This window comes from Dicentrarchus labrax, unplaced genomic scaffold (genome assembly GCF_905237075.1).
Source record: "Dicentrarchus labrax unplaced genomic scaffold, dlabrax2021, whole genome shotgun sequence".
Lineage (NCBI taxonomy): Eukaryota > Metazoa > Chordata > Actinopteri > Moronidae > Dicentrarchus > Dicentrarchus labrax.
The window spans coordinates 20,921,679-20,936,783 of record NW_026136724.1 but is presented as its reverse complement, the minus strand read 5'-3'; the positions used below and the strand labels follow the sequence as shown (position 1 = coordinate 20,936,783).

The window sequence follows — 15,105 nt, the reverse complement described above, 5'->3', positions numbered from 1 at the left end:
ACGGAGATCAAACACAGACATGTTGCCAGTTGATCACTTTACCACTACGATTTCAATCTGGAACTAGTGAATGAAATATATGTGAGGATTAATCCTCCCACATAGTCCAGACACTGGTGGAGGTGGCTGCTTAATCTGTTGAGGCTGATGAATTCATGAAATATAAACTAATGAACCTTCTTTAGGAGGTTTTCTGTATAACTGGGAGGAGACTCTGAGGTAGACCCAGAAACCTCTGGAGAGATCATCTCATCTGGCCTGGGCACATCTCGGGTCCTCCTGGAGGAGCTGGAAAGAGGCCGAGATCAGAAGCTTAAAAAATGCACCACAGAATCATGCGTGTGCGTAGTTTTATGAATCTGAATAAAAGGGAACATATAAATTTGTGTTGCTGTTAGTTTTAATATAAAGCTGTTGACGGTGAAGATTCAGACAACAGCGTCTTCCTGAGAGCCCAACACATCCATTAAAACCAGTCTGACCTTTTCCTGCTGCCTGATGGATGAGCAGCGTCACATCAGGCTAATTCCACCTTAAAAAGGATCAAGCGGAGCCCGTCAGACGTTACTGAGGGAACAAACACAGCTTTATCTGCCGGTGAAATGTCACCTGTGACACCTGGAGGTGACCTGCTGTCACACTGCTGTTTATCTGTGGACGCTGGTTCAACTGGCGTGACCACTGTTCACTCAGAGTGACTCAGCAGCTGCTGAATCACTCTTCTTCTTCTTCTTCCTGCTCTCTGTTGGCGGTCTACAGGAAGTGTTCACAGACAAGAAGTCAAGGTTTCTTTCTTTTAATCCTCCAACAGACAAAAACGTGGATCTGTGTGTCTGGTGGGAGACGATGTGGTCGCTTCAGGTACTGACAACTATTGAACTCAAACTGCTGGAGCTGTTTCTAAATCTGCTTTCCTTCCAGGAACCTGTTGGGTTGTGGAGGAGGAAGAGGAGGAAGAGGAGAATGAGGAGGAAGAGGAGGAAGAGGAGAAAGAGGAGGAAGAGGAGAATGAGGAGGAAGAGGAGGAGCTTTATCTCTCCCTCACACTCCTCCACCTTCTTCTGTCTCCTCTTTATCTTCCTCTCAAACTGTTTCCACGGTGATTCATCACATTTAACTCTCACTAACACATGACTCACTTCTCTCTGTGTCCACACGTCTTTTACAGTCAATAACATGATCAATAACACGATCAATAAGGCAGAGCAGCTGCAGTTTCAGTAATAACAGATTGTATGGCAACTGTTTCCGTCTTTAAAACTCCAGTGTGTAACATTACTGTAATATAATATTAATAGGTATTAATGGGTAATTAGTGTATAATCAGCTGCATTGTAAAGAAGAAAATTGTAGAATACAGTAAAATAAAAAATAAAATACAGTTTTTAGCTTTAGTTTTATATACTGATGTTAATTGTTAAATTTTGATGTTTCATTAAAGATATTTACACATGTAAAAACAATGAAATTACCTATAAATACAAGCGAAAAGTTATAGAACTGTAATAAATGTCATTATCTTTGAAATTACAGTAATTATGCTGTTTTCACTGATAAAAACTGTATTCTGACAGTTTACCAGTTTATACACTGATAAACAACATTTATTCAACATTTTTATTGTGAAAACTTTCAGAATTATACAAAATACGTAAAACAACAAATACTTTTTCTACAGTTAATTGTCACCAATTTTGAATAATTTTATTGTGTAAAAATGTATTAACAGAATTAAACTTGAATTTAACAGTTTAATCTATTAAATAAACAGTAAATATTTGCAAAATGTATTTTAATCTTTTTATGTGAAAAAGGGGAAATTGTCCTCAAATAAGCAGTAATTAAGGTTTATATTTGTAATAATATAAAGTTAACTTAAAGAAAATGAGTCAATGGAACCAACTGGAATTATATCACAGATACTTAAAATACTGCACACGTTTAAGTTTAATGAAACAACTGAGTCAGTCAAACAATTCATTTTTAAGTTGGGTTTAATTAACAGGATTGAGTGACTCAATAATTTATGTTCATTTACTTCCTTTATTAAGACGTGTTGTCAGGTTTTACAGTGTGTGTTCTCCTTTATGTTTAATGAGTGTATTAAACACACACACTCAGTAATCAATATATTATAACTGTCGACATAAAGAAGACCCGATGCTCCGTACCGACTGTATAGTTGATTATTAGTTATCTAACTCGCTGTTGTTGGTGGTCGAGACCTTCACTCAGCTTCATAATGAACACTCCACATGTTAATGAGCTGTTCGTCATTAGCATTTGTGAGAGGACGCAGCAGAAAACCTTCTTTTATCCTCATTCATGATGGACGTATGTTTCATACATTATTCATCACGGATCTGCATATGGACAATTTAAACCGCATTAAAACTGTCTGAAGAAATATAAAACTGTTTTATTACAATCCTGTTTTACAACTAGAAACAAACTGACGGCTCATTTCAATAATAGAATCTATAATTACACACACACACACAGTCACACATTTCATTTGTTTTCTAATGGACTGAATCAGCTCATCTGCATTAAACATATTAAATACATCACAGTCGTCACTATAAACCGTACAGTACGTGTCCTACTGTGATCAATATATATCAGACTGATTAAATACGTCACTATTACACTCACTGTTCATCAGTGAACTCGTACAGTACGAATCACACTGTGACCTACGGCAACCTCTTCCTTCAGGGAGCTCTTGACTGAGTATTTTATGGTTATTTCGTATTATATTCACTTGCAGTGTTCATCCCTCCCGTCTGAGACGTTCTGATACAGTTCTTAACATTCGTTTAATGTAATATCTAAATAAAATAAGCCTATAAAATACATATAAATAATAAACTACCAGAGAATCTCAAGTATTTTTGTCCTTCTGGGAAAAAACTGGAAGACAAATGTAGAATTACAGTCATTGTATTTATTGTATTTTCCAACAGACAGACAGACTTTCTGCCGTATTGACCTTTGACCTGCGTCTCAAGATTAAATTATTTATCCCCATTTAAGTTAACGTGAGATAAACCGAACTCCAGCGCTGTATCCAGTTCTCTTTTTACATCCATGGTTGTGTTAAGTTATGTCACACTACATTACACTGGTGACGCCAGAGGAGCATTTCTGTTAGAGTTCAAAGGGTTGAATCTTCGTGAGGGTCAAAGGTCAGAGCTACTCAGTAGCATATGAGCGACTCCTGTATGAACAGAATCACTGAGAAATGATCCAGCGCATAAAAAGTTGTTTGTGAGGGCGTTTTTTATTTATTTATTTATTTGTGTGTTTGTGGGAGGTGTGAGGACATGATTGAACTGCTGCCATCCGGAGAACAAAGAACCGACAGAACCAAACTTTATTATAGGGATGAGTCAATGTGACATTCACTGTGCAGGCAGCAGACAGGCTGCTTCCTCGCGGCGCCTCAATCAAACACATGAAGTTATTCTCAGAAACATCCTCAACCAGACGCCCCGCAGAGATCCACAATAACCGGCTGCTTTAAACACAGTCAGCTGACGGATCAGTCGGATCTTTTTCTTTGGTGTCGCGGTTTGGAAACGGGAACTCTCTCGGATCAGATTGTTAAACGGTCCAGTAGGCGGATCAGTGAGCGTCCCTGTTCAGCAGTTTAAATGACGACGTCAGCTTCTTCCTCCGTTATACAAAAACATGAAGAGTTATCTCTGAAAATATCTGTGGATTTACAAAATACTGTAGCTGCAAAAACTAAAGTAAAGCACACAAACTTGTGTTTCAACGAATCAGTTAGACTGCTAACAGCTAACGTTATCACACGCATGATACGAACCAATCAAAAGCAGCAGAGGTCAGTACATTCTCCCGCCGCTGTTGACCTGGGCGGAGGACTACAGTGACAGGATGTAGAATAAAGCGGAGTAAAAAAATAGTTCCAGCTGCGATCAACAAGTTGTAATAACATTTTATTGTTTTTATCTGGAATTTGACTGTATTTCTTTCATTGGCTTGTTCGTCTCCTAACACTGACGAAAACAAACGAAAACAACCAATCAGAGCCCAGAAAGTTGGAAAGTCGCACTCGGGCCGGTGGGTTCTTGCAGATACCGTCAGGAGCATTAAAGGAACCAGAGGAACCTGATTCACAGTGACAGTTTTGATCCAAGCCCACAACTCAACAGCCTCTGATTGGCTGAGACGACTGATTCGCCCAGATACCGTCAGAAGAGAGATTCTGATTGGTCCAACCAGTGGTTACAGAGACAGCTATAATACAGCAAATATTACTTATTAATTATTAATTATTTCAATCAATAAAGACAAAAAATATTGATAACAATATTCTATCATATAATTCTGGGGGTTTAGCTGCTTGATGTGTTACTGGGACGTTAAACTGGTTTCACTGGAATCATTTTAGTTTATATGAACCTGTTAAAATAACAACACATTTATTATTTGTATTAATTAACACGGTTAATTAAACAGCCGGATGTTTGTTTGGATCAGAGGTTTTATTGATGAACTGCTGAATCAGTGATTGTGTTTAACCGTTGTCTGTTCCTCTGGCGCCACCTACAGGACAAACACTGCAACTGATTGATCTGTATTAATAAAAACTCCAAAATAAAAGGTTATAAAAAGAAATAATAAAAAAAATGCCTGAAAATTAAAATGTACAAAATAAGATCATAAATAAATGCAATTAGAATTAAAATAAAACACACACACACACACACACACACACACACACACACATACTGTAAATAAATGAAAGAAAAATTACAGCCAATCATCAGAATCAACTTTATTGATTAACGCCAGCTGAACAAACAGGAAGATTAAAGAAAATAAAAACCATCTGTTAACAATTAACATGTGACAGAAACTGTTGCTATAGAAACGGTAGAGTCTGAAAATCAAACCTTCATAAATCACATAAACTACAGATCATATAAAGTGATTCCGACACTTTTTTTAAAGAAAGAATTTCATTCAGAAATCTTCAGAAAAAAACATGAAATTAAAAAGAAGAAAAGTTTTAAACATTTATGGAAAACTGGAGTTTTTTCTTCCTCTTTGATTGGACGGTGACTGATCGTCTGCCTCCGATTGGTCGGTCAGATGTGGGCGTGTCCTCTGACATCACTTCCCGTGTCCGAACGGATCCGAAGACGATCGTCCGGCTCGTTCGTCTCCTCCCGACTGAAGTTCGTGACCCAAATTCATCAGAGCGCATATACTGAGCTGACAGGCAGGAGGAGCAGCAAGTCCTAACCTCCTGATCAATACATCAATATATCAATCAATACATCCATCAATACTGAGCTGACAGGTAGGAGGAGCAGCAAGTGCTATCCTACTGATCAATACATCAATATATATCAATAATAAAGTTTTAAGCCTGAATGTGTATCAACATATCAATATAGAATCAGTGTGATCAGGAGTAATCAATACGACTATTGATCAGTTGAATCTTGGATCAATAAAAGCCTTTACTCACCCTGCAGATCCAACCAGTGGAAAGAGATCATCGATCCTGCAGCAGAACATCAGTGTCTGAATACGATCAGATCTTATTATTGATTATTGATCGATGTATTGACGACACACTGACCTCTGTGTGGCGTCGCTGTCAGTCGCGTTGAGCTGCTGCAGGTTCTCCTCCGACCTGCCGACACATTCAACATTTTATTATTTTACTGCTGCACGCCGTCAGACCTCTAGATGACCTCTGACCTCTCTGACATCTGACCTCCGACCTTTGTCTGACCTCCGACCTTTGTCTGACCTCCGACCCGATTAATGTTCCACAGAAAAGATCTCTGCGATCACGTGATCAGTTTTAATTCATATTTTGATTCATTGTGTTCTTTGTTTGTTTGTTTGTTTGTTTGTTTGTTTGTTTGTTTGTTTGTTTCGTAGCATCATCACCGTGGTAATGAACGAGCTCGGTTTCGCTCTCGATAAAATCGTTATTGATTTTATATTGAACAGATTGACGACAAGAGTCTGATTGATAAAAGCTGTTTATTGACAGATTTATAGAAACAGGCTGTTGTCTCAACCTGAACAACAAAGAAAAGGAAGGAAAACTACGACTCCCAGGGTGCATTTCACCATCAAACATCCAATCACAGAGCTCCATTCTGATTGGCTGAATCCAAACGTTCTGAAGGTCCAAACCAACGGAAAATAATAAGTGTTTTATCTTCTCCAGCTCTCATCTCTTTCGCTGAGGCTCATGGGTATTGTAGTATTTTGGGCCATCCACGGACAGAATGTGAAACAGAGGTTAAACTGGGTCCTGACCCGGCCCGGTTCAGGTCTACCCGGATCCAAACACCAGAAGCATCAAATTATTCTGTGTTCACGTCTCAAATGTTTCGTTTAACCAACATTTGTTCTCTGAACAGTTGTAATTGCACTCTAAATACTACAATACCCATGAGCCTCAGCCAGAGGGCAGAGTGGTGGAGAACCAAACGCATCGCCATGGTTACTGAATTCATCCAAAAGTGACTGATTTTTAAAAGTGAATTCTCAGTCTGATCTTTAGCTTCAGAAAGTGAACGTGGAGCTCTGTGATTGGAGGTTTCTGGCCAAGGTGCATCCTGGGAGTCGTAGTCTTCTGCAGGCGTGACGATGACGATGACGTCATAGATCGAACAGCTGTTTCCTGTCATTTCTTCCCGATGCCGAACGGGTCGGTGGTCGCCCCGCCCGCTTTCTCATCCCCCTTCTGGAGGGAGGAGGCGAGGCTCGCTGTCCCACAGGTAGGGAGGAAGCAGCGCACATTAGGTGAGACACTGAGGGTGAGACAGGTAAAGACAGAGACCACAGGTGAGACACTGAGGGTGAGACAGGTAAAGATAGAGACCACAGGTGAGACACTGAGGGTGAGACAGGTAAAGACAGACACCACAGGTGAGACACTGAGGGTGAGACAGGTGTGCAGACAGCTTTGACCTTCAGGTTGTGAAATAATGTGTTGAATCAATAAAACATAATAACTAATAATCAATTCTGGAAACAGCTGATATCAGTGTTATTGATCGTATTGATACGTTCTCACTGACTTTCACTTTCTAATAAAAACTTTAATCTGAAGATTAAAGAGAGCGTCTGCGTCTGCGTCTGCGTCTGCGACTGCGACTGCGTCTGCGACTGCGCTCGCCATCTGACACAGGAAGTTCTTTGGCTCCGCCCACTGCTGTTTCCCTCAGCCAATCAGATTATTTCACACAGGTCAGAGGTCAGAGTATAAAATCCTTATTTACTCTTCAGAGGTTTCCCTGAAACACACAGAGAGAGAGAGAGAGAGGATGTGAACCTGCACAGGTACGTCACACCTGTACAGGTGAATATCTGTGACTGTAAAGTGATCTTACAGTTTCTCCAGCGGAAGAATGAATCTAGAAAACAAACAGAAACCAGATTGAACTCGATTTTAAAGCTGGAGCTGATTTTAAAAGTCAGGATTAATGTACGTACATGAAAGGACTCGTCTCGTTCGTCGTCCGGTTCGAATCTCTGAAAATAAAATAAAGTATTATTTTTAAATGTGACGAAATGTTTTATTGTTGCAGTTAAAAGAATTCTGTTTGGTAAAATCGTTGATTTCTGTACAGAAACTAACAAAATACCACAAAGTAAAATACAGATATAACTTTAACTAAATATATATATATTTATATATTTCAGGTGTAATGTGTCATATTATAATATTTATGTTATTATATGACAATATGACATAATATTTGAATATTGTAAGTAATTTAATAATTTAATTATATAGCAATATAACACTATAATATTTCTATAATAATAATATAATAATGATATAATACAGTAATACAGTAACATTGTACTATTATAATATAGTATTATTTTTAAATTGTCGTGTAATAATGTTGTAATATAATATAATAATAATATAATAATATAATGATAATATAATAATATAATGATAATATAATAATATAATAATAATATAATAATATAATAGTAATATAATATAATAATAATATAATAATAATATAATAATATAATAATATAATAGTAATATAATATAATAATAATATAATAATATAATAGTAATATAATAGTAATATAATATAATAATAATATAATAATAATAGTAATATAATATAATAATAATATAATAATATAATAGTAATATAATATAATAATAATATAATAATAATAGTAATATAGTCAGTGTGTGAACTGACCGTGAGAAATCTTCCAGTGAGTTGTTGACACTTTGACGAGACTCGAATCTGAACCCGAAACAAAAAAACAAAATTATTTCACCGTAATTACAAAATATATATTTTTTAATTATCATAATCTCAGAATTAAAATGTCCAAAACTTACCTCATCTTTCATATTAAATCTGTACACAACAGGAATTATTATATCTTTGTTACATAAAACTTCTTTCCTTTATGTTGTAATTAAAACATTTAATTAAAATTGATTCAAAGTTGAAAAATATTCTGATCACATAATGAGTTAATATCTCAACATTCAGATTTACTCTCATGATTATGTCATAAATATGAGATTATTTTCTTATAACTTTGTCACTATTACATATATATATTTATTTATTTATTTATTCATAAGTCATAATTACAGATTGTCTTTATAATAATTATTATGTTTTTTCTCATAACTTTGTCTCTGTGCGAGGTTGTAATGTTATGTAATAAATCACAACCTGAACCTATAATTATATATATATATAATCAATAATTAATTATTGATTCCATATATATATAATTATTAAGGATTATTAAGGATTATTTCTTCTAATTAAGATTAAAGGTTGATATTCAGACTCACCTGGTGGAGTTTTCCTCTTTGTTGACGAGCAGCTGAGGACTCACGGTGATCTGATCATCACGTCTACAAACAGGAAGTCACCTTCATCATCATCATCATCATCATCAGGACTCACATATTGATTCACACGAACCGATAAAGCTTCGTTACATTCGATGAGTTTCAGTCTCACCTGGAGTCGTTGAGTGACGGAGGAAGAGGACCAGCAGAGACAGAAACCATCATCATCCTCATCGTCATCATCAGAAAGAGAGCGACAGGCTTCATCATCTGATCCACGACAGACAGACAGACAGACAGACAGACAGAGAGACAGACAGAGAGAGCAGGTTGGTCAGTCAGAGTGGGGGGGACTCGCCCTCTCACTCTGTATTTATACTCTGAGCAGATCCGAGGTCAGCGTCCCCTGAAGGTCTCTCTGTCTGTATATATAGTGTCAGATCCGAGGTCAGCGTCCCCTGAAGGTCTCTCTGTCAGCGGGATGAGTAACGAGGACTCTCAGTATCGTTTCAATATTGACTCTGCTGGTTAATCAGCTCTGAGATCAGCGTGAGAAAATACTGACGATGACATCAGAGCACTTTGTTCTTCTCTTATCTTTAAGTTGGTAGAAAAACATTCTTCTTTCAGCGGGCGACACACACACACACACACACACACACACACACACACACACACACACACAGAATGAACTATAATATACAGTGAGAAAATAAGATCAGTGTCACATTAGTGCGTCAACCGTTTATTGTCATAACGAGATATTTTCATGTTATTACAACGTTTATTTGTATAAATTTAACCTTTTAAGTTGCAAACATTACTTCAATAAGTTGTGTTGATATAAATAAAGTGGAAAAACTAGTTGAAACTATTTAATTGTTATGAGTATGCTATAATGCTGCTATAACTACTAATTTTAAGGGACTCTAACTTCATGTTTTAAGTTACAGAAACATTCCTGATTAAGTCGTTTTTATGAGGTATTTTGTTTTTTACAGTAAAAATAAAAATTACAAAATTGAGTTCAGAACTTAACTGTTTTCACAGCGTAGCTTAATCTTGTTTTTATGTTACTAATTATTAAGTGGAAATTAAAAATGCGTTTGATTTTAGAGGAAAAGCTAATTCCCTGAACTCAACGTTTTTGTTATATAATTTCATTAAAACTGGTGACAACTTTAAAGGGCCAAAACATTAGTTTTATAGTGTGTATAATAGTCTTAGAGTACCTCAGGGGTCAGTATTGGGACTGAAATGGTTCATTGTGTAAATAAATGCAGTTGGATAAGTCTTTAGAAACAACATATATGTGTATGTAGATAGTTATTTAAACGTGTGTATGTTTATATATAAATATATTAAGAGGTAGGAATAAATAAATCTATAATCTATAAATCTGTACTTCCTCCTTTTTAAACATTTAATTTAGTTATTTATGAGGATTTATTCACTGAGTTGGTCTTTGAGGTTATTTTTCATTTCATTTTAATTATATATTGTTTTTTTCTTCAAAATAAATGTAAACAAACACACAAACTGGTCATAGAACAATAAAGTTTTCACATAATGTGATTCAGATCAGTAATAACATAAGAACTTATGTTATATAAGTTTCCACTTTATTATATGAAACTGAGAATCTGACTGTTGAAGAAGAGACAGAACGTCACAACCAACAAGATCATTTATTATATTCATCATCTGTTATAAGTTAAAACATCTGGAACAAACACTGATAGACAGACAAACATACGACTGTTTCCATGTTTTCATTTTCTTCCATCAGGAGATATTTTCAGCCGACGGGAAGGAAAACTTTACATTTATCAGCTGAGTTTGTGTCACATTTTGCACTTCCTGAAAATAAAACTGAGAATGTTTTAGACAACGATTCATTTCCACGAGGCAGAAATAAAAAGGAATGAACAAATCAATATATTCTGTTATTAATACAGTTAATCCACCATCACTGTACAGGGAAACAAGTCAGGGACACTTATATTAATCACACGAGGTGTAAACACAGCGCGTTTGTGTTTGGACAGTCTGTGGTTTATCGGAAGTCCTCGGCGCAGAACATGCCCTTGGCGCGGCGCAGGATGGAGTCCTTGGACGCGTCGTAAGGATGCTCTTTGGACGGGATCTCCAGCACTGCTGGGATGGACTGCATGTGGCCATCGATGGCGTGACGGATCATCTCGGCGATGAACTGGTTAATCAGGATGATGCCGATGTCGTTACGTGCCAAGAAGCTCCTGGAGGGACGAAGATGGAAGAGAGGGTTGACTTTAGGCAGCAGAGAACACAAAACAATACACCAAACTCCATTCAAATTTCTATCAATTTAACACCCACTTTTCTACTGGAAAATGTACATTGAGTATAACAAATGTTAAGACATTTTATGAACTTGAAAGAGCTATAGGTAAATTCAGCACTTAGAAAATCCCTGAGAAGAGTTTGATTCAATTAATATAAATGACTGAAAGATATTTTCATGTTAAGATCGACGCCGAATTAAAAGACAAGTCAAACTTTAAAAAGGTGGATTTTTTAAATGGAGTTTGGTTGAATGATTAGTTGGTGCAAAATGTATCACGTATCACATGCTAGAGAGGCTGAAACTATGATTACTGACCACAAATACGACTAACCAAATTCCATTCAAATTTCTGGCAATTTAACATTTCTTTTGATATCAGGAAATGTGAACTTAGTATAACAAAACTTTAGACATTTTATTTATTGATAGGAGCTATCAGTGAATTCAGAATTCTTAATTATAGTATATTTAAATATATTTCATATTATTTGCCGATTTAACATTTGGCATCAGACCTAAAACTATTGTATTTAAATTATACAAAGAACTGAAGTAAACCGTTTAATTGATTGGTTTTTTTAAATGGAGTTTGATGTGAGGTTATGGATTAGTTCAGTAACTCTTTTAATGACAGTATTATAAGTAGCAGTATCACAGAGAGACTAAAACAGGAATTAGTCTAAAAAAAAGACCAAACCAATCTACATTCATATTACATTAAATTTAATATTCTGATTAATGCTAAAACACTGATAATTCGGTGTTTATAAAGGGTCCCAGTGTGGTTTAATAACCTGCTAGCTGATTATTTATATGCCGAATTGACATTTGACCCCTCCTGATTAAAATATTTACAGTCAATAAAATCAATTAATCCATATCTGAGTAAAACTGTAAATTGAGTGATTTTTGAACGGACTTTGGTTGGGAGTTCCACAGCGCAATAAGACGCCGTGTTATTTTGCTGAAGGTTCTTACTTGAAGGTCTCTTCGATCTCCGTGATGCTCGTGTCCTTCTCCACCACCAAGAAATTCGGTTTTCGGTTCTTGTTGAGCTCACCGATCCCACCGAGCAGGAAGCCGGTGCACGTGTCCTCATCGCCGATGACGGCGATCAGTTTCCCGCGGCCGGCCATCGCTCAGCTGCAAATATATTCAAGATTTAACGCAGAAAAAAAGGCCAAATAATTTAGCTCCTGACCGACAGATGCTACAGATCATGTGAGGAGTCAGCTGACCGACACTTCCGGTTTAGTTCAAGAGCGCGGACGCGAGAGCGCGCCCCCTGCTGATCGATAATTCATCATCAGTTTAAACATTTTAAATGATGTTGCGTTAACTAAACTCTGATCAATTAATCACATTAGTTTATATTATTATGTTTATATTCATGAATATAGTATGAGCGTGGACTCATCCTTAACCTCACACCAAACTCCATTCAAAAATCTATATTTAAAGTTTCACTTAGATATTCATTTATAGATTTATAGATTTTCTTCTGTTCTAAATATTTTAATCACGAGGGGTCAAATGTTAATTCGGCGTATAAATATTCCCGCCAGAAGCAGATTAAACCACCCTGAGACTTCATCTAAACACCACATTCTCAGTTTTCCAGCATTAATCAGAATATTAAATATGTTGTAATTTGAATGTAGATTGGTGTGGTGGGACTCGTGTGACATTACCTCTGACCCTTGACCCCACACCAAACTCAATGACTGATGAAAGAGAAACTAATTCAATAACAGCCAAATTACAACAATGGCGTCTTGTTTATATTTACAGTCAGTGCTGCCTTCAGGTGCAGTCTGTAAACATCAGCTTCAAATCCTCTAATGTCACAAATATAAACATTTTGGCCTTTAGTTCAGTTTGATCAGACAGGAGGTTTCAGTCTCATTCACTCCTTCATTGATGATTTTTGTACCTTTTTTCACACTCATACTAGTCACAAATACAGACCTGATAGCCGGCCATAACTTCTCCTTGTTATACATTCACTTTGATTAATTGGTGTTTTGTCTTGTACGTCACTGTTTATATCTACGGGAGCACTTTAACTTTTGAGCATTTAAAAACATTTTAAACGTTAAAAATTGCACTTGTGTGTGTGTGTTACTGTTTGTTTGTCTTCAGTCCTGTTTTGTGCTGTGGTGTAAGCGTTGATGCCTTTACGCAAAAGGAAGTTCCTAACAGATAAATAAAGTTATTTTGAATTGAACTGAACACAGAAAGTTACAAAACTCAAAGCGGCTCCACGGTAACAGCCTGAAGAAAAATCTAAATTAAATTAATAAATAATTGAAATAAAGTCAAGGGGAAATTGAAAAAAATAATATATAGTTTTAATTATATATTATTATTAAAATTATATAATATTTAATTCTGACTGCAAATGCAAATTTTAGAGTTGTGTGATTTCCCACAGCACCTGAAGGTCTCAACAGTCACGTGAAAAATCACACGGGAAGACGGAAATGCAGCTGAGCTACAACTTGTGAAAACAACAGAAGAAGAATGGTGAGTTCTGGTGGTTTTAATGGTTTTTGTTTTTAATTAATTAATTATTGAAATAAAGTTATGTGAACTCTGTAAACTCCCGACTCACATGAACGCCACACAGTTTGTCTGACACCGATTAGCCTGTTAGCAGTTAGCCTGTTAGCTCGCACTGATCCCGTCTGTTGCTTGCAGACTACAGCAGCACTGACTGCGGGTCTGGAGCGGATCCCGGATCAGCTCGGGTACCTGGTCATCAGCGAGGACGGAGTTCTGGCTGTAAGTGGAGAAAGACCCTCAGACCAAACTCCATTCAACTTTCTGTGGTTTTAACGGTGATTACTGCGCCCAGAATATCAGCAGGAAACACAGCAGAGCCTTGTTGTTGTTGTTGTTGTTGTTGTTATTGTCGTATATCTTTATAAACAAAGTCTTTGTTTAATAATTTAGTAGTTATTGGGTTTATTGGAATTAATAATGAGAAATTGTTAAATTGATTGAATTTCTGACTGAAGGACACAAGTGTCATTGTGTCACTGCAGTTGTTACCACCATTACTGTAGTCTTTATGGTGTTGTAGTTCTTATGAATGTTATTGTTTTTATATGTTACATGTTTCAGTTACAAAGTTTCATAGGAATGAATAGATACGGAATTGTTAAATTGACTGAATTTTGAATGGAGTTTGGTGGACAGGAAACTGAATACATTATTATTTATAAAATATAAATATTCAGTATCTAATATAAAGTCCAGTTAGACTTTCCATCCTGCTGTGACCCCTCCTGACCTTTGACCCCCTCCCTCCCACATCAGTCTGCAGGTGAGCTGGAGAACGACGAACACACAGCAGGTGTGATGATGCAGATGGTTCGAACAGCGAGTCGGTTCAGGTTGGCTGGATCAGTGGAGCCACCTTTCAAACGCATGTCAGGTAACACACACACACACACACAGGTGACCCCTCTCACCTGGACTCACCTGGACTCACCTGGACTCACCTGTCGTCTCTCCTCAGTGATTCTGGAGGACTTCGTTTACACGGTGACGGTTTCGGGTCAGAAGGTTTTTGTGGTCAAGCGTCAGAACAACCAGCAGGAACCAATCAGTGTGTAAGAGGCGGCGGTCAGGTGGTCTGACGGTGGAGGTCAGAGGTCAACAGCGGGTCCATCAGAGCGATCTGCAGCTGGATGTTTCTGTTAAACTCGGCTTGTGTTTGATTTACATAAAGTTTTGTATGTTTGAATTTGTGTATTTAACCTGCGTGACTGAAAATAAAAACTCATGAATCTTTATTTTGTCTGTTTGTCCTATAACAGCTGATAAATGATCACTCAATAATCAATAAACTACAGACGACCGATCATAAAGTAACTCTTTGACACAATCAGTTTTTTACTTTCTCTTATTTCAGTCTTTA

General features: G+C 36.7%; 3 protein-coding genes and 1 long non-coding RNA gene across 13 annotated transcripts; 2 read left to right on the top strand and 2 right to left on the bottom strand.

Moving 5' to 3' along the window:
- Positions 1 to 4,792: 4,792 nt before the first annotated feature.
- Positions 4,793 to 9,269, bottom strand: zgc:193726 (uncharacterized protein LOC561161 homolog). Of its 10 annotated transcripts, none has more exons than XM_051392108.1 (9): positions 9,027 to 9,268; positions 8,856 to 8,917; positions 8,238 to 8,292; positions 7,498 to 7,536; positions 7,395 to 7,418; positions 7,284 to 7,298; positions 5,621 to 5,674; positions 5,507 to 5,542; positions 4,793 to 5,281 (listed from the first exon to the last, which is right to left on the bottom strand). In XM_051392108.1, exons 1-9 carry the CDS (start codon positions 9,122 to 9,124, stop codon positions 5,146 to 5,148), a joined length of 519 nt encoding a protein of 172 aa, XP_051248068.1. In that variant the 5' UTR covers positions 9,125 to 9,268; the 3' UTR covers positions 4,793 to 5,145. The 10 variants fall into 10 exon arrangements, with proteins under 10 accessions (XP_051248068.1, XP_051248069.1, XP_051248074.1 ...); XM_051392109.1 differs by having other exon boundaries at positions 8,238 to 8,285; positions 8,855 to 8,917; positions 9,027 to 9,263; XM_051392114.1 differs by lacking the exon at positions 8,238 to 8,292 and having other exon boundaries at positions 8,855 to 8,917; positions 9,027 to 9,269.
- On the top strand, positions 6,791 to 6,955 carry LOC127358774 (uncharacterized). Its single transcript, XR_007882537.1, has 2 exons — positions 6,791 to 6,869; positions 6,912 to 6,955. It is a non-coding gene; the product is annotated as an uncharacterized LOC127358774 (long non-coding RNA).
- Positions 9,270 to 10,523: 1,254 nt separating the features above from the next.
- Positions 10,524 to 12,416, bottom strand: atp6v1f (ATPase H+ transporting V1 subunit F). The gene is made up of 2 exons (XM_051392119.1): positions 12,159 to 12,416; positions 10,524 to 11,112 (listed from the first exon to the last, which is right to left on the bottom strand). The coding sequence occupies exons 1-2, from the start codon at positions 12,314 to 12,316 to the stop codon at positions 10,911 to 10,913; spliced, it is 360 nt and encodes a 119-aa protein (XP_051248079.1). The 5' UTR covers positions 12,317 to 12,416; the 3' UTR covers positions 10,524 to 10,910.
- Positions 12,417 to 13,598: 1,182 nt separating this feature from the next.
- Positions 13,599 to 14,980, top strand: lamtor4 (late endosomal/lysosomal adaptor, MAPK and MTOR activator 4). Its single transcript, XM_051392120.1, has 4 exons — positions 13,599 to 13,706; positions 13,881 to 13,964; positions 14,502 to 14,619; positions 14,704 to 14,980. The coding sequence occupies exons 1-4, from the start codon at positions 13,704 to 13,706 to the stop codon at positions 14,799 to 14,801; spliced, it is 303 nt and encodes a 100-aa protein (XP_051248080.1). The 5' UTR covers positions 13,599 to 13,703; the 3' UTR covers positions 14,802 to 14,980.
- The last annotated feature ends 125 nt before the right edge of the window (positions 14,981 to 15,105 follow it).